We start from the raw sequence: 18927 nt of genomic DNA, 5'->3' as shown, positions 1-18927 counted from the left end.
AGGCCGGGGGTGGGGCGGGGGAATGAAGATGTAATCAGGAAAGAAGTTGCAACTAGAAATAAATAAATAAAATAAATAACATAAACTTGTAGAAATAAATAAAATCTCACCTCCGTGTGTGTGCGCGCTGTGTTTACTCGGTCGTCTCTGTTTCACTCACCCTCGTGCATCTGCCACGCTTGCAAATCTGCTTCTACATGTTTGAGCCTGTTAATTTCTCCAGGGAGGGGATCAGGAGACCCGTGTAGTTTGGCCAAGCAGAGCTCCAGGGCACCAGAGGGGGTAAATCTTGGGATCAGTCCCAGCCACAGTGGCATCTCCCTGGGCCTTGTGATCAGGGACTCAGGCTCTCCCAGTGTTTCGGGCCAGTGCCAAACGAGGACAGCCAGAGCTTTTCTCTTGTTCCTTTTCCAGATCCAGTCGAGGCATTTTCATTAGTTTGGACTCTCTTTGTATTCTGCTTGGTTTTAGCCAGTTTTTGAGGAGCAACATTCCCAGAAAAGCTTCCACGTCAGAGTGGTTAGATGGTTTTGAAAAAAACATAATAAGAGAATTATAGTAGACTTCATTATATAAGGTTTTCTTCAGTAAAATTAGTACAAAATATAAAGTGAAAAATCTAATCAAACATCAGTAGAAGGGAATTTTTTGTTTTGACACAGTGTACAGGTCAGCGTCATCTTTTTTTTTTTTTTAAGAAACTTTTTTTTTTTACCAAACGGCAGCAGTGACTCCTCCCTGCACATGTCAGGGCTTGATTGGCTCCCCGGGTGTGGACAGTCTTTCTGATCACACGGATCTGAGGATGATTTGATGAATTATCTAGGGAGAAACCAGTACGTCAGACTAATAGACGTCGATGTGGGTGATGTCATGAGTTGTTTGGCCACATTTGTGCTATTTATCTGATTTTTACCAGTGTTGTCTTTCACGTAGGAGGTCACAGGGTTGAATCCACCAAGGCCCTGACTCCCAACCACAGTGTGGGATGAGTCAGGAAGGGCATCCAGCCTTAGCACCATGGCGTTTCCCTTTGCATCAAGCCAAGTAATTCCTGTAAAATACAGGCATCCAGTTGTTGTTGCCACTATACTGCTGATCTTGAAAACATCTTCTGTGTTGCTTTAGGATTATTACATGTACATATATGTATTTACATACATTTGTAAATATATGTATACATATATGCATGTTATAAGCATAAACATATATATATATAAACATATATACATATATGTATATACATATGTGTTTTTATATATTTATATACAAATATATATTTCTTTAAATTTGAACTTTGTTCTTGTGTAAATTGTGTAAAACCCTTTGCAGTTGTACGAGGCTCTTCTGGGAATTGAACCTCTCTGTCTCCGAGGCAGGTTTTCAAACCGCTACACTGTGAGACTACTGTATGGCCATATATGTTTGTATGTTTCTATATGTACATACATATATGCAAGTGTTAACGTTGGCATGGATTCACATATTTTATATATTTTATTTTGACAATATATCTACTAGCATCAAGGAATATGTTGAGAAACACAAGGAAAATGAAGTTATCATTGGGTTTTTTGAAGGCTGCAATATTTTTAATATTTTCATCAAGCAATACCTAGTTGTGGTAATTTAGTGTCTTTACTATAAATATTTTTCAGAATTTTTATTAAAAAAATAAAAGTCAATAAATGAATTATAAATATTTTGGGAGGAAAAATTAAGGATTATTATTGGGATATGATCATAACAAAAAATAAAACAGTACAAAAAGCAGCTCAACAAAAACAAGTTACTGACTTGAGATAATACCTGAATGCAGTGACTGTAGTACTGTAGTACTGTATAACGTCTTTATTTATTTATTTAAACCAAGGCAACTGGCTGTGCTGAAGCTCATAGCGTATGAAGGAGTCACTGTATATTCAGTGTTACTGCTGTGTTCACATAATCACAGTTTGGGAGTGTGAGATCAGCCTTTATTAGAGTCTGTGCTGTTTGTTGAGACAAGGGAGGAGAAAGGGGAGAGAGGGGAGATTATAAACAACTGATGAGTTCGACTTTCAGACTGACAGAGAGGGAGAGAGAGAGAGAGCGAGAGAGATTGACAAGGGATGGAGGAAGAGAGCGCAGCAGAACAAAGCAGAGAGATGCAGAGAAACAGATGGCGATAAAGGGCAGAGACAAGTGTGAGAAGGAGGGAGGACGAGCGGGGAGGAGAAGTATAGACAAGATATATTTAGAGAGAGAGAGAAAGAGGGAGAGAGTTTTAGCCTCCCAGCTAGAGGCATGACTCATCTTCTGCCAGCTGACAGAAGGACGGATGGAGGCAAGGAGGGTGGAGATGGACAGGGAGTGAGAGATGGAGCTGTGTGCTGGAGGAAGAGGAGGAGGAGGAGGAGGGGAGGGGGCAAAGTGTGACGATGAAGGGAGATGCAAAAAGAGAAAGGGTGGTGTTGGGGCGTGGGGGGTGGGGGGAGGTAGCACCGAGGCGTGAGAACCGGGATAAAAGAGGACGAGTCTCTGCAGGCCCCCGTACAGAACATGCAAACACACGTAAACTGCAGAGATAAGAAACCAAGTCCTCTCTGATGCGTCCAAGTCCCTCTGCAGCCTCCCTGTGGTGTGTGTGAGTGTGAGTGTGTGTGCATGTGGGGGTCTCTGCGAGTGTGTGACTCTGGAAGAGGAAAAGACACGAAGGAAAAGAGAGCGTTGTAGAGCGAATGAAGGACAGACTGAAGGAAGCCTAGTTTTCATTAACTCACGGGGAACTTTGGCTGAATTTGAGCTTTAAGTCCTTTAGTTCACTTTGGTCCAGTTTGGTCCACTTTGGTCCACTTTGGTCCACTTTGGTCCACTTTGGTCCACTTTAGTACAGTTAACTCACATGCGCAGGAGAAGACAGGAGACACCATGGACAGACCATGTAACCAGGTCAGCTTTACAGCAGGAGACCGGAGACAGATACATCTGTTCACTGGTTAGCAACGTTTTTCTACAGCGCCCCCTACCTTTTGATGATAAGGCTTAAAAATCCCACTGTACTTTATTATTTGTACAATGACACTAAAGGTGTGAGCGAGTGAATTGTTTGTCATTGTGACACAGCACACAACCAAATGTGACCAAATGGGGCATTTTACCCCTCACCACAGTCAGCAGGGGGCAGCTTAAGCGCCCGGGGAGCAGTGTGTGGGCACGGTGCCATCCTCAGTAGTAACTTGGCAGCTGGTGGACTCGAACCTAAAAACTTCCGGACCCAAGTCCGCTTCCTTAACCACCAAGCCACCACTGCCCAGAACTATTTCCCCCCCCCCCCCCCGGGCAATTGAGCCCCGGTCACCACTGTACTAACGAGGCACTTCTTCTTTCTGACAACGACAAAAAAAAGTGTATCCACTGTGACACAAATGAAGGGGGAAAAAAAAGAAACGGCTTGTGAAGGTTCTTGATGACAGCTCGATTAGCTTAGCAGAGCTAACGAAATACGTAACGGCCTCACGTGGTGGGTTTCACATTATGGAAAATCAACCTCAACGTGAGGAAGTCTGGTTCCAGGAATGTGAAGCTGTCACTCTTGTTTTCTGAACTGATCCACGGGAACAGTCAAATGTTTTAGTCCGTGGCTCAGAGCGCTGTTCAACAACATGTTCCACAAAGTTCCCACTTCATGGCCTTGTCAATGCGGTTACTAGGCAACAGGTATTAGAGGTACATTTCATAAATTTAATTGAAACATGCAGCATCCCCAGCTGTGGCTCCATAGCCCTTACTTTGGGAACCATTTAACTAGAGGAGAATTTGCGGACTTGACTTCAAGGCTCTATCAAGAATTGGAGTATATAGAATTAGGGGATACTTCTTGCCTAAAACCAAGTATTAGAGTATAATGTATAAATAGTAGAGTAAAAATTATTATGAATTACTAAATTGGCAAATGGAAAAAAAATTCAACCTTCATTACTAAATTGGCAAATGGAAAAAAAAAAGTCAACATTTTTGCCAAATGGCACTGGATGACATTTTCTGGTTTGGCTGGATGTCATTTTTACCACACACACAAAAAAAGTATCTTGGTAAAAAAAATCTCTACTCTCTCCAAACTACTGACTCTAACTTTTCTAACTCTGTCCCCCTACTCTTCATCCTGCCCTGTCCCTCCGCTCTGCTGTTTTGTAATCCGATCCATCCTGGTCATTCCCAATGAAAATTTGAGCACCTCAGTCTGTCACACCTCTCGCAACCTAAAACTGAAGCTGTGCTGCGTTCACTGACCCGACTGTATTCACCACAGCCTGTGAAGGGAAACACACAGGGCCCTAACAAGCTTTGCATGAGTTCTACCAACCAACAAGTGTTAAACGTTTGACCCCGAGGGTAAAAGAGGCTTTTATTTCCTTTTTATTGATCGGAGCAGAAGACATGAACATGATTTCAGGTGTCTACTCAGTCACGTGTATCTGTTTTTCCCCCCGACGTCCTTGACATCCTCTGAGGAGTATCTTTAACTAGAGGCTGATCGATGATCGAGACACAGTCATTTCTAAAAAAAAATTGGTGATTAGCATTTCTGGCATCAGCAGCTTCCTGAGGACGGGCTCAGACATCATCAGCCGAGTGCAGCTGGTTTCCCCTGTAGCAGAGAACTGGCTGTTTCTCCTGCTGGAGTCTCACACTGAAGGCAATAAAGAAGAGGAGCGAGGCTGCTGCTGTTACTGTTAATCCTGAGAGGAGCTGCTGACTTTTTCAGGCATTGCTCCCTGTTGCATGACTATTGCTCATATCCTCTGGGGATAAGTCCTCTCCCTCTCCCACTCTCTCTCCCACTCTCTCTCCCTCTCCCTCTCCCCGGCTGTGTATCCATTACTTGGACACTCCCTCTCTCTTTCGCTCCCTCTGTTTCGCCCTCCTTCATCTCTCCTTCCTTTCTTATCTCACTCACTCCAAGTTTTGTCTCCACTGAATCCCTCGGTCCCTTACTGAATCGATTCAACCCTTTCCCTTTGGCTGCAGTGTCTACGGAGGCTTAAGTGCTCCTCCTAGTGGTACAGTGTGCACATTACACAATGACAGCACGTGTTGAAGGAAAGAAAGTGGACGCGTTGAAAAAAAAGGGATGATGATGGAGCTGTCGGGAAGGAGGATAGGATAGGAATTATAGGTGGAGTGAAGGGCAGAGGATGAAGGAGATAGGAGGAGAGTGAAGGGCAGAGGATGAAGGAGATAAGAGGAGGAGATGGAGATGGAGATGTTTTTATTTGTATTAAACTCCCGTATAATAATAGTTAAAAGTGTCAGGAGGAAGTTGGATTTCGGGGGCTGCGAGCTGATCTTACCCTGGACAGTTCCATATATTGACAAACCAGGTTATTGATGGACAGGCTGTGAGGTCACTTGTTGTTGACCCCTGACCTATGTCCTCCTCAGGTCAGGCAGGTGTAACAATATCTTCTCCAACTACATTTTCAGCTTGAAGCATCTTCAGATCTAGATCAGGGTCAGTTGCCTCTGGACAGCTCTTCTTCTTCTTCTTCTTCTTCTTCTTCTTCTTCTTCTTCTTCTTCTTCTTCTTCTTCTTCTTCTTCTTCTTCTTCTCTCTTCAGTTTTGTCCAGAACTGTTTTCTGCAGATACTTAATGGTCATAAGGAACCGTGAACCAAAACGTGCACTGGGTTAAACTCCAAAGTAATTTCCCTTAAAGTTCTCTCCAACAGCAGCTCCTCTGACCACGAGGAACGCCCTTGCATGTTTTATATCCAGTTGGGGGCGCTGTTGTCTCAGTAACTGGCTGCACATGGACGCAGGGGAAAAACAATTTGAAGTGTATGGAGATGATAAAAGGTGGCGTTTAAATGAACTGAGGCTGAGCTGCAGTTGCTGTTGGGCTTGTTTTGGCGTTTCTGTGTCCTCGGACGTTTCAGTCACACACACACACACACACACACACACCAGTGCACGGTTGGAATATCAATCAGTTGTCAGATGTATATTGAGGGCAGCCAGTTAGATCACTTCCCTCAGTGTAAGTGTGTGTGTGTGAGAGAGAGAGGGAGACAGAGAGAGAGAGGGAGGGAGGGAGAGAGACATGGGTGAGTTTAGGGCCCCCGGCAGATGAAAGGTGTGCGGCCCCTGCTTTACATTACTGCGGCCCATTGTCATGCAGAGACGACTCACATCCGTCTCTGTGCTCCGATAAACACCGGCACAAATCCATAGAATGACTTGTTAGAGTGAGGATCACACATTCAGTGTCTGTAGAAACTGACGTCACATCTCTGAGTATCACGTAGCTAATCCAGATTATACGTGTAATCTGTTTAACAGTCGACAGATCCATTAACATTTCTGTGGTGTAATAAATGCATTTTCTCCTCTTTTCAGTCGCCTTGATTTTTTTTTTTTTTTGGATTTTTTTAAATGGCTCACAAAGCCGACTTGGTAAAAAAAGTGGGTTCTCTTAAATTTCAGGGCCTCACTTCTCTCTTTTGAGAGTCACTGGTTCGGATCCGCAGGTTCACCGCACAAAGAGCACAGGCGCAGTTTGTCTTCGCCCAGGTTATGAATTGTGAGCTCGCTCCAACACGCCTTTTCTTTGCTGCGGCTTGGACGGCTGGCCGCGTGCGTGTGTGTGTGTGTGTGTGCCCGTGCACGCGCCGTGACGGGGTGAGTCGCCTTTTATTTTCTCAGACCAAAGGAAAGAAGGGGATTAGGAGATTTTCAGGTGCTCACCTTTTATTCAAACAAATTACTCACTTCAGATAATAAAAGGAATTTTCTCCCATTTTTCACACCACTTTATTAGGGTTTTCACTTTTGTCTTTTTCCCTCCATGGTCTGTCCCTGTTTTACCCCCACCGGATTAACAGGAAGTCGTAGTAAATGTCGTAAAAAAAAAATTGAGTAATCCTTGGTGAAAAGTTAAAATTTTCATGACTATTTTACCAAGTTTTTTTTTTTTTAAGTTTTGCTAATTCTGAATTTTTTTAACTCCGGGTCTCCAGAAACGCAGGTGCTCGTGGTCTAAAATGTCCATTTGTTGATGTGCTCTGTGCGCACACTGAGCCACAGGCGTGCGCAATGCACGGCTGTAAAATTGGGGGGGAGGACAGAGGGAGAGGAGGAGGAGGGCATGGAGGTCTGGTCTGAGGTGAAGTGGGGGTAAGAAGAAGAGGAGGAGGAGGAGGAGGAGGAGGAGTGTGGAGTATAGAGAACAGAGATGTGGAGTGGCCTGTGAGAAGACAGGAGGAGAAGGGAACAGTCGGTTTGCTGCTCAATTAGCCTCTTACTCTCCTTATTGATCTTCCCTGGAGCCAACAACGGTATCGCACTCAAAGCACTGAAGCTGTTCTGTTTTTTCCATGATGCGGGGTTGTTTGTTGTTTGTTGATTGGCTGGTTTGATTTTGGAGCCACAGACTGAGGGAGAAACTTTTTTTTTTTGCGTGAAAGTTAACAAATGCCAATTCACTTTACGCACATCTCATCAACGTGGACCTGCGTCACCTTGACCCGCTGATGTACTTACAACCGGGTTCGAACTCGTATACATCCCATCTCTGACTTTTACCCATTTACTTTTTTTTAAACATTTTGCGGATAGTATAGAGTTGAAAAACGGACACGTGATTTTGACCAGCGCATCTCCAGCTCCTGGAGGTCTGCATCCAGACTGAGCTGACCGGGACGTCTTTTTATTTTTACCCATGTCTCGACAGTTGAGCTCTTCCCCAGACAGCGGCTCTGAGGCTCGGGTGCAGCGGACCATGGACTCCAGGATCGTCCGGAGAAGGCGAAGCGGCGCTGCCCGACATCTGTTGCTGGCAGCCGCGTTCCTCTTCTGCAGCTCCCAGCTGCTGCTGGTCGATGCCAACTCGTGGTGGTGAGTAGCTTAAATATCACTTCAGTTAAAGCTGGAGTTTAATTGACATCATTCCCGCCTTATATCGTTATTTAATTGTTCTTATCTGGTGCGTAATTGTGGTTTTACGCACGGAAACGTCTGTTGGATAACTTGACAGTTGGCACATTCTGAGCCTCATGTCTGAGCCTCATGTGTTTATGTGTGTGTGCGTGCGTGTGCGTGCGTGTGCGTGCGTGTGCGTGCGTGTGCGTGCGTGTGCGTGCGTGTGCGTGCGTGTGCGTGCGTGTGCGTGCGTGTGCGTGCGTGTGCGTGCGTGTGCGTGCGTGTGCGTGCGTGTGCGTGCGTGTGCGTGCGTGTGCGTGCGTGTGTGTGTTTTGGGGGTGCAGTTCTGCGCCGTGTCGTGATCCTGTGGTGGAGCAGCAACAATGGATTGAACAAATGTGAAGGCTCTGTCACAATATTTACCCTGGCTCAGGCCCAAATGGCCGCTGTAAGGTGACCCGCTGCTGTGCCCCGAGGAGCGACGATTAGCCGCACACTTGTTCTTGACTTTCAGAATGCCCAGTTTAGTTCAACCTCACCGGAGGCAAGGTTATGTCCAGGTTATAAAAGCTCACTTGCTGCGCTGTTCTCCTGAGGATTGTAAAAAAAAATGACCAAAGTCTGTCATTTGACTTCAACAGTATCACTAACAAACTACTGTTTTTATTTAAGATAAAGTGGAAACTTTGACACTTGACACCTCTGGTTTTTACTAGAACAATTCTTTGATTTCATAAAATATTTTTATATGATAAAAAATACTTTTAAGGATATGGATAACATACTTGAAACCTTTATTTCCATATGAGCTTTACACCAGATTCTTATAACTGGCTGCAATCTGCCCGACTAGAAATATAAATTGCCCTAGATGGAAAACTTCCAAAATGGACCATAAAAGTGCTTGAGTTTGACATAAAGAAAACTCTGTGACCTCATTTTATATTGTAATTTCATTTTCTTTTTTTTTCTTTGAAAGCATTTTTATGGTCAGGAAATTGTTATTTATCCATCTTCTTTCACAGCAGACAGTATTAGAATGTTTTGGTGGAGAAGGAAAAGAAAAATGAGATGAAACTACGAGTATAGCAGCTTCAGAGATGTTCACCACATGGGGCTCATATATCTAGATTTTATAGGCCAGTTGTACTAATAAAAGCTGGCTCTGAACTTTTGTCCCCCCGCAGCACTGACCTCTGCTCAGGGAGAGTCAGGAGCTCACCGCACCACTGTCTCTCAGAGCTTATTATATTTATTTTATTTCTCTGTATTAATGTGGCCTCTGTCTCTCAGGTCACTAGCCCTGACACCCATCCAGCGACCTGAAATGTACATTATTGGAGCCCAGCCTCTCTGCAGTCAACTATCTGGACTCTCTCCGGTAAGTTCCTGCCAGTTACTGACTTTGTTTTTTATGATTTTGGACACATTATTATAGATCTCTATTTCTAACTCAAGATTCACTGTAAGGGTTTTGATGACAGGAACTTGTAGGTTTTTCTTCACAAGTTCTGACCTTCTACTGACAAGTCACAAGTGAAGTTCATCACATGTGGCTGGGTGATTAACTAGTAACTGGTATAGACTGCACTCGGCAGAAACTGCATTGCTTTTAAATAAAAAGCAAGAAAAGTGTCCTTTCTATTTCATATGCATTAAGACTCTTAAGTAATTGATTAATTATTTCTTAATTTCCCAAAGGGATTAATGACGTTCTATCTATCCATCCAAAGGGATTAATGACGTTCTATCTATCTATCCATTGAACCCCTGACACTGTGGGAGAACTACTTGTTTTACCCACTGAGCTATAACCGCTTCCGCTCACCTCCGTACATCTCTTACCAATTTATCGACGCCGTTAAAGTCGGCGCCTGTTCCATCCATCCATCCATCCAGCTAGCTAGCTATCTATCGGTCTATCTAACCTCAGGACGGGGATCAAACCCCTGACACTCCGTGGGAGAACTACCTGTTTTACCCACTGAGCTACGACCCCTTCCGCTCACCTCCGTACATCTCTTACCAATTTATCGACGCCGTTAAAGTCGGTGTCTGTTGTACCTATCAGCTCCTGTCCTGTACCTACATCAGCCTGACGTTCAGGAAAAGAAAGAATGTGCCCACAGGGTCTACTGGAGCTGTAGCATTGGAAGTAATTGAAAGAGTGGTGGTAATAAACTGCTGCTGTGTGGTCTACAGGGCCAGAGGAAGCTCTGCCAGCTCTACCAGGACCACATGATGTACATCGGAGACGGAGCCAAGACTGGAATCAAGGAGTGCCAGTACCAGTTCAGACAGAGGAGGTGGAACTGCAGCACCGTGGACAACACGTCTGTGTTTGGACGGGTCATGCAGATCGGTGAGTTCACAGCACATCGGTGATACATTGCTGCTGTAAAAAAATGTTTAGTTTTACTTTGTCTATCCTTGTGTGGTTCAGTGTGTGCTGGAGATAAGAAGCTGCAGGTACATGTTTCATCTGTGTCTCTGCTATAAGGCAGCACAAATGTGGAAAACAAATGGGATATAATTGAGAAATGCCTGCACCCAGAGGGAACTGTTAAATTCATTTTGCATGAAGCGCTTTTTATGACTCACTAAAATCTAAATGTTCGTAGGAAAAAAGAAAAGGCAGGTTGTACCACTGATAATGTATATTTGTAATGAAACCCCATTCAGTGAATGTTAAAAATACTTCACAAATGTGTTTACTCAACATCATAACATGTAAAGTTCCCCTCAACAGTTCTTATATCCACACTACGTTTTGACTAAACGTTACTTTTATGCACCATATGGTGCCTTATCGTAAATGTCTGAGTGATAAAAGGCTCCATAACACACACACACACACAGTGATTTGATTCGTCAAACAGCAGAGCCCCCAAAATAAAACACATCATTTGATTTCAGTCACAAACAAGCAAAAAATGTAAATATTGGATTTTTCTCTTTTTTCAGTCTTATATTGGATATAAGAGCGAGAACTGAAGAAGTAAATTGAACTGTTAGCTTTGGTACACAACATTATGATTTTTCTTTTTTTACTTTTTCTGTGTTTTAAAGAACAAAAAACAAAAACCAATTATCTAAAATCGTTTTTTACTTCTCTGTACCACTGAATGATTACATAAAATAAATAATACTATTAATATGCAGTGAAATCTGAATCCAGCAGAAACAAACAAACATTTTATTGAGTTTAAATTAACAGCAAAGAGTGCTATATTTCATTAGACATTAACAATTACAAAAACGTTTACGTTGATATTGTTAAATTAATAATTATTTTAAATATAAATAACTCTACTAAACCCATTTTTTATATTGACGATTTCTTAAGTTAACATTTTGATAGCTATATGAATAAAAACTTTTTTTTTTTAAAAAGTCGATTTTCACAAAAATATACACTTTATTTTGTTCTAGCGTTTTCTCCGTTGCGCATGCGCAGCTAAGTAATCAACGCCCATCAAGAAACGAAGTGAGGAGCAACGCTTTAAAGGGAAATCTGATTTTTAACAAATAGCTGCGAGATTGTCGTTTAGCGTTCATTTTTGTTCATTTTTTGTTCATAGGCTGCGTTTTTACCCTGGTCCTTATGATCCTTATGATCCTTAGTCTGGATCAGCAGAGTCTAATTCCCAGCGGGCGCTGGATGTGGGAAAAGTCTCATCAACACCTAAGTGTCAAATCCGCTGCGGGCAGTCAGACGAGGTGTTTGCGCCTCGGCCCGTCTCTCTATTGACAGTCAGTCTGTAGTTCTGCGGGTTTATGTGGAGGTGTTAGTCGCTCCATTGTCCCGCGGCTGCTCTTTTGAAATGCGCCGATGAGCTGACACCGAGCCAACACATCCGGAGCCGCTATTTGAAGTGGAGGCTCCGCCAGAGTCTCATAAAGTACAGGCTCGTTATGGTCCCGCTGCATCGTCCTCCTCAGTCAGATAAATAAACAGAGCAGTAGAAACATGTCGTCGAATCATCGAGTTTCTCAGCTTTACATTTAAATACACAAATAAATACCGTTGAGTTAGGACTTGAATTGGTCGACTTTAGTCGTTTGGTGTACTGTTTCCGCCTTCCCGTAAACAGTCGGCGATATCGTTTTTGTGTGATGAATTTTCACACCGTCATCAACGGTTCACCTATTCGTATTCCTTTAGTCGTTATGGGAGTTTTTCATCAAAATGATTCAAATGCTCTGTTTTACTTGGTAAGTTGTACCGATTTAAAGTGAAATACATCGGTTAAGAACTGTTTATTAACTTAATAAGAGTAAATACAGTGTGTATGGAATAAAGGGACAAAAGATGATTCTAGAACCCCGCATATGAAATAGCTAGCCATGAAACTCAAGTAATTGTTTATTTATATTTAGTTTGTCCATTACCTGGTTGCAACTCACAGGCTGCTGCTCAGGAGGAGCCATTAGTGATATGTGTCATTAAATGTAATGTGTCTAAAAATTAGAACTAGCTAACAGCTATACTGCTTAAGTAGATTGCAAATATGTTGTGAAATATATGTTAAGTATTTGAACACGTCTAAGCAGTTGAGGGTACAAAACTGGGTATTTTGAATTATCCCAGTGAGAGGATACTTCAAAGTTACGTTGACTTTTTCTAGCAGTGAAATAACCTTTAAATGTGACGTTAAATGATCCTGAAGCTAAAACAATGTCCCATTCTCCACTGTCTAAACCACAGAGTTTCACAGCCCCTGACCTCTGACCTGTCACCATTGTCTGTGTGGTTTTTAAACCTGTATTGAAATGTTTGGGGTTTTCTTCCGTGTACTAATGTAAAGGCCAGGACATACTGGTCGTGGTGTGTATTCCACAGTACACATGTGAAACAGTAAAGGGCCGGTGTGGGTCAAAGGAATTCATTAATATGGGCTCGTTTGCTAGATGCTCAGGCAAGAAACCTCAAAGAGCTACAACCAATCAACGAGCCATGTCATTTACATAGTGTAACTAGAGTTACGAGTCGACCGGGTGGTTCAGTAGTGCTGCTCCTATTGTCATTTTAAAAGCACAGGAGGGAGCTGATTGAAGTTACAGATTGACTCTTCTACAAACGGTGGTGCGGCTGAGGTGAAACCAGCTTTTATTAAATTCTCATTATTCATACGTTCCATCTTTTCTCCAGGCTCAAGAGAAACAGCCTTCACTTACGCCATCAGTGCTGCAGGTGTGGTCAACGCTATCAGCCGAGCGTGCCGCGAGGGCGAGCTCTCCACCTGCGGCTGCAGCCGGGCGGCCAGGCCTCGAGACCTGCCACGGGATTGGCTGTGGGGCGGCTGCGGCGACAACGTTCACTACGGCTACCGGTTCGCTCGAGAATTTGTGGATGCCAGGGAGAGGGAGAAGAACTACCCGCGCGGGTCATCTGAGCACGCCCGGACACTGATGAACCTGCAGAACAACGAAGCAGGGAGACAGGTACGAAAGACGCAACACACACCTGGAACATGTGGGTCAGTGAAAAAATGTACTTCAGTTTTATTGATTTACTTCACTCAAAAATATTCCAGTCGTAGCCCTTTACTTGTTTTATTCAAAGATAATCTGGGAAATGTTTCAAAATAAAAGGTCATTCAAACTGTGATACTAACAGAATAAAGTTATATAGAGATATTTTATTTTGAAAATGTAATGATCCTTAGACGATGGCATGGTATTATTGGTCCACAGTAACGGCTGATATTTGTCGACTGGTCCTTGGTACAAACCATGTTGCGGACCCCTGGTTTAAACCACCAATGGTCCAATACTTAGACTATCATAAAGTACATTCTACTCCCACCAAAAAAAAAAGGAAAAACCCAACCGAGGGGCAGCTTCTCTGCAGATACACAAACTGCCTTATTAAACCACTGAAATCCCTTCTCCTTGGTTGAATGATTTGTTGTTTATTTCTGCATACTTGACATAAAATAAATTAAATTTGATAGTTTCTGGTGTATGGTGTAATCAGTGGTTTTCCGTGGTGTTTGTGAGGCCCTTGGGGGCGCTTGTGTAACGGCGGGAAATTAGCGGCAGTGGAATTATTTGCAAGGAATCGTTTCTTTTGGAAAGTTTTTAAAAAATATTTTTTTATCAGAGTATACAAAATGACCAGGTAATAATCTCCTAACAGTACCAGTCATTATCTCCAGGTCATGATCTGTAGGTTTCAACTAATCTAATATGGTTAGATTAGTTGTCTAATTAGTTGTTAAAATAAAAAAACACACACACGTTAACTTTCCAGTTAATTCTAAGGCGTGTGATTTCAGCTCTTCTCTCCCGTTGCTCTGATACTTCTGGTATATTCAATGTAGTTCCTTCTGGAAGTTGAAGTTGGTGAACTCATGACTCCTAACCCAGGACTATATCTGTGTGTGTTTGTTCATGCCAGGAATGTATGTGTGTTGGTGTTTATATGTGTGTGTGTGTGTGAGTCAAGGTGGCCCCAAATTGGTGTGCCTGTGCATGTTATTTATTGGGAGGGTCCAAATGGTGGGACTGCTAACGCCCTTGGAGTCTGTGTAGGTCGCTGGGTCAATGCACATTCCATCACACTAATACGTCCAACACCAGGGGTCTCAAACCCACACAGTGGACAGGAACTGCTGCGACACACTCATGTCATAAAGACACCATTTATTTTACGAAAACCATTCTGTCGGGCTGACATATATTTCATTGAAACATTGGTTTTATATCTTTAATTATATATATATATATATATGATACTAAATTTATATGAGACTAAATTTTAATTGTCAGGGATTTGAGGCCCAGTTTCTTGTCTGACAGGCTGTTCATTTTACTAATGATTCTTATTAATTAACGTAAGGTATTTATCATTTATTTAGACTTTTTTTTTACATGTTTTGATACATGTAAATGAGCAGAGGACATGAGTTAATTTAATAACACAATAAACCATAATAATGCTGTAAAAAAAAAATCTTGTACGCAGAACATTATAAATTGTCCCTCAGTGCTTGCCGTACAGGGACAAACAAAGGCCTTCAACTTGACGTATGGGAGACTGTGTTTGGAAATGCTTTCAGGTAAATGGAGAGCATTACAAGAAATGCCCTTTAAAAAACCTTTCACCTTTGACTAGGTGAAACACACACACACAGAGACACACACGCTCACACACATGCACACACTCGCCTCGTAAAAGGTCCATTTGGGCACATTCATGTACAGAGTGGTTTAGAAGAATGTGTTTATCATCAGTTTTATCTGTCGAGCAGCTTTGTTTAAGCTGTTAACGAGAAAGAGACACACGCACAGTGTGTGTGTGTGTGTGTGTGTGTGTGTGTGTGTGCAGAAAGCTTGAATGTGTGTGCGCACAACTCACCTTCATTTGATTTGTGTGAGAGACAGCCAGTCTGGTTTATGAGTGTGCGTGCACGTGTGTGTGTGTGTGTCAGAGGTCCAAGGTGAGGGTCTGGAGAGGTTGTGTTTCTGCTGAGGGTCCCATTGGGGCTGTAGTAGAGTGTATGACTGAGAGATCTACTGCTACAGCTTTGTATTACACACAAACACAAACACACACCCTCTCATGCACATGCATTTAATAATAAAAAAATGTAATACTTAAAAAATCCAAAAACAAGTAAACAAGAGGAGAAAATATTCCAGTGTTAACCATGAATTAAACATATGTTATTTACCATAAAAAAACTCCCTGATATCTGTGTAAGACAACTTAGGCACCAATTCCCACTGAATTGGCTTCAGACTGCTGAGGACACAGCAGCATAAACGTAAATCGGCGCCCCCTGCTGGGGCTAATTTTTAAAATCCAAATGACAGATGGGTTTTGTAAATTTTGGTCGATACAAATACAAAATTGACATGACTTGAGTTACCGCCCAAAACTTTTACAGTTGAACCAAACACAGTAATGGATCAACTGTATTCGACTTTTTGTGATTCTCACATCGAAACACGTCCCTGTGATGTCACTGTGTCAAAGTTTGGTCCTGTTTATACACAACAACATGAGAAAAAAAACACCCGCTTTTTTTCTATTGGAGTTCAGCCCTGCCTCCTCCTCTCTCCTGTTTGATTGTCATCGTTTATTGTCGTGTGTCCAGTGTGATGGAAGAAAGGAGATGACAGGGGTGAAAAGAGGAGTAAGAGAGATAGGGGACAAGTCTCTCTCTCTCTCTCTCTCTCTCTCTCTCTCTCTCCTCCTTCGTCCCTGTTTTCTCTCTTTTCTCCTCGGGACACGCTGGGTCGTCTTAAGCAGGATTTGTCCTGCTCGGTCGAACAAGGCGAACCACGGGGCTTTTGTGAGGGTGACGGGGCGTGCCAGTATATGTGTGTGTGTGTGAGTGTGTACACAAGCGTCTGTCTGGAGACAGAGTCACAGGGCGAGGAATGGGACCCCGTCACACTCCCTCGACTCACAAAGCAGAGGCTGACACACACACATGCACAAGCTTTCAGGCACACACACACACACACACACACACACACACATTCACTCAGGTCCGCTGTCTCTGTTTCACACGAATCAAATTAAGCAGCTCTCGTCACCAAAACAACGACACACACACATTCCCTCGTTCCCTAAAAACAACAACAGCCCTCTGTGACTCTGCCTCGGCTCCGTCCGCTGCAGTGAACTCTCACATCTGTCTGTCCACCCGTCAGTCCCTCTGTTGACTCCGTCTCAACTGTTTGGAACCGGGACGTTTAAATTATTCATTAAAATTTGAGTTCAGATCCCTTAGTTTGGACACACGTCGCCGTGACGACACGGGCTACGGCAGGCGACGTTTAGATTAGCGTAATGTAGCCCTTTAACGCTAATGTGTTGTTTTTGGAAATTAATAGTAGGCTTTTTGTCTTTGTCATAAAATATATGTGTTATAACTTGTAATCCTACTCAAGAAAATCAAACTAACTCATTCAGGTCATCTTAGTCAGGGTTTATATAAATCCTAGAATCTTAAAAGTGTGATTTAAATTAATTTTAATGAAGAAATGAAATTAAATAAAAATCACATTTCAGTCTAACATCAATAATTAATGTTTGCTATGGAATCCAGCCACCAGTTGATGATCACTGTAGTAAAAGATGTACTGTATATACTGACATATGTCCATGTATACAGTCCAAGGTTTATGCAGTATTTATAGTTGTACACAGTTGTATATTTGATAGACTCTGTATCAGCACTGACTGAACTTCTCATCTGCTGCTGTTCCTGGTACAAACAGTGTTTTCTCCATTTCAGCTCCATTATGGCAGGGATGATCCCTGCCACTGACTCTGTTCTCACACACACATACACACGCGCACATACACTCACACACTTTCACCGGAAGGGGAGACATGGTCTCTCTGTCAGGAACAATAGTTTCCACACAGCAGGGTCTCAGCAGCTCAGTGTGTGTGGGTGAATGTTTGGTTTGTTATAGTGAGGTCCACAAACACACAGAAAGTGTCACATTTTCGACCTGTCGTCTGAAGGAATTAATGATCACTCACATGTAGAGATTCTCTCAGTTTCTGAACTGACCACAGACTGGGCCACTCTGAGGTTATATCTGCACCGCATGTGGCCCATGGGCCACTAGTTGAATTGTTTAATTGAAAGCTTAAGTATAGAAGGTTTAAAATGACAGAATTGCAGGTTAGAAGTAATCGAACATTTCAACAACAAAATCTTTGACTTCTCAACAACATGTCATTGTCCTCTGCTCTGGGTGTCTTGTTTGCGGGGGTCGCCGGGGTCGAGCGGCAGTATTGCATGGTGCCGAATGCTATGCCTGCTGGGTAGTAAAGTAAGGAGGAGAGGGGAGCAAGGGTGGGAGGTGGGGGTCAGTAGTGTAAGGGAGGCAGGGGTTAACAGAGGTGAGGAGGTAATTGAGATCAGGCAACACGAGGAGACACAGAGATGGGTTTCGGGTGTGTTCGGGGGAAATGAATGGTCAGGAGTGAAGGCAGTGATTTATTTATTTTTTCCATTAAGGCACAAATAAAAATCATTTAAAAATATATATTTGACCTTCCTGCAAGAACTATGTATCCACAAGAGGACCCCGCCCCCCATTTTCTGTGAACCACTGGTCTATATTTCCCTCCAAATTCACCACAATTGCTTTTTTTTTTTAATGCTGGAAACCAACCGACCGTATATTCTAAAGAAAAATGCTAATGGGCGTGCAGATAATAGCACGTCCTGCCAACATTGTATATATAACAATCTGTAAAATCACTAGCTTCTATACAAGAACTGTTAAAGCACTTGGAAAAATCTCAAAGCGTCAAACAGAGAAATCTTAATGATTTTTGTTTCTGCCATTTTGAATGGTTTAAATAAAAAAGTATCTTTTTCTCTTTTTTTAGAGTAAAAAAACAGTAGTTTTAGTAGCAGTAGTTTATTATATTACCTTCTCCAGCAAAAGTGAAAAAAAAAACCATATTTTTGAAATAATACCAATTGATGTAGAGTTAACTTAAACTGACCACAGGTGTAACTTAAACTTTAACTGTGAGTGTGAATGATTCCAATAGAAGACGGATGAATGAAACATAAATTAATGAACAGTGGACTGATCTTGTAGCCCTAGTGGACACTTGGTGTAATGCTCCAACCATGCCAGTGCTGCCTTTAAAGGAATTTATTGGACAGTCAATCAGTCATAAACGGTGTCTCCTGAGTTTTTCTGCAGCCAATCTCCACTGGACTATGTTTTAAAACAGATATAATCAGTGATTTATTTATTTTTTCCATTAAGGCACAAATAAAAATCATTTAAAAATATATATTTGACCTTCCTGCAAGAACTATGTATCCACAAGAGGACCCCGCCCCCCATTTTCTGTGAACCACTGGTCTATATTTCCCTCCAAATTCACCACAATTGCTTTTTTTTTTTAATGCTGGAAACCAACCGACCGTATATTCTAAAGAAAAATGCTAATGGGCGTGCAGATAATAGCACGTCCTGCCAACATTGTATATATAACAATCTGTAAAATCACTAGCTTCTATACAAGAACTG

At 42.5% G+C, this 18927-nt stretch overlaps 1 protein-coding gene across 2 annotated transcripts in view; it reads left to right on the top strand.

The window, feature by feature from the left end:
• wnt5b (wingless-type MMTV integration site family, member 5b) overlaps positions 1 to 18927 on the top strand; it is a 45169-nt gene that overhangs the window by 19708 nt on the left and 6534 nt on the right. Inside the window, exons 2-5 of one of the 2 annotated variants that reach the window (XM_025057573.1) lie at positions 7712 to 7875; positions 9193 to 9280; positions 10102 to 10261; positions 13052 to 13344. In XM_025057573.1, the coding sequence (XP_024913341.1) occupies positions 7760 to 7875; positions 9193 to 9280; positions 10102 to 10261; positions 13052 to 13344 (657 nt within the window). In that variant the 5' untranslated portion in view covers positions 7712 to 7759. Of the gene's footprint in view, positions 1 to 7699; positions 7876 to 9192; positions 9281 to 10101; positions 10262 to 13051; positions 13345 to 18927 lie in introns of those variants that run through there. The other variant, XM_025057572.1, reaches the window with a different exon arrangement.

Source organism: Cynoglossus semilaevis, chromosome 8 (genome assembly GCF_000523025.1).
Source record: "Cynoglossus semilaevis isolate Cse_v1.0 chromosome 8, Cse_v1.0, whole genome shotgun sequence".
NCBI classification, from domain to species: Eukaryota; Metazoa; Chordata; class Actinopteri; order Pleuronectiformes; family Cynoglossidae; genus Cynoglossus; species Cynoglossus semilaevis.
Note: the sequence above shows the minus strand (reverse complement) of the source record. Positions and strands in the feature narration are given on the sequence as shown.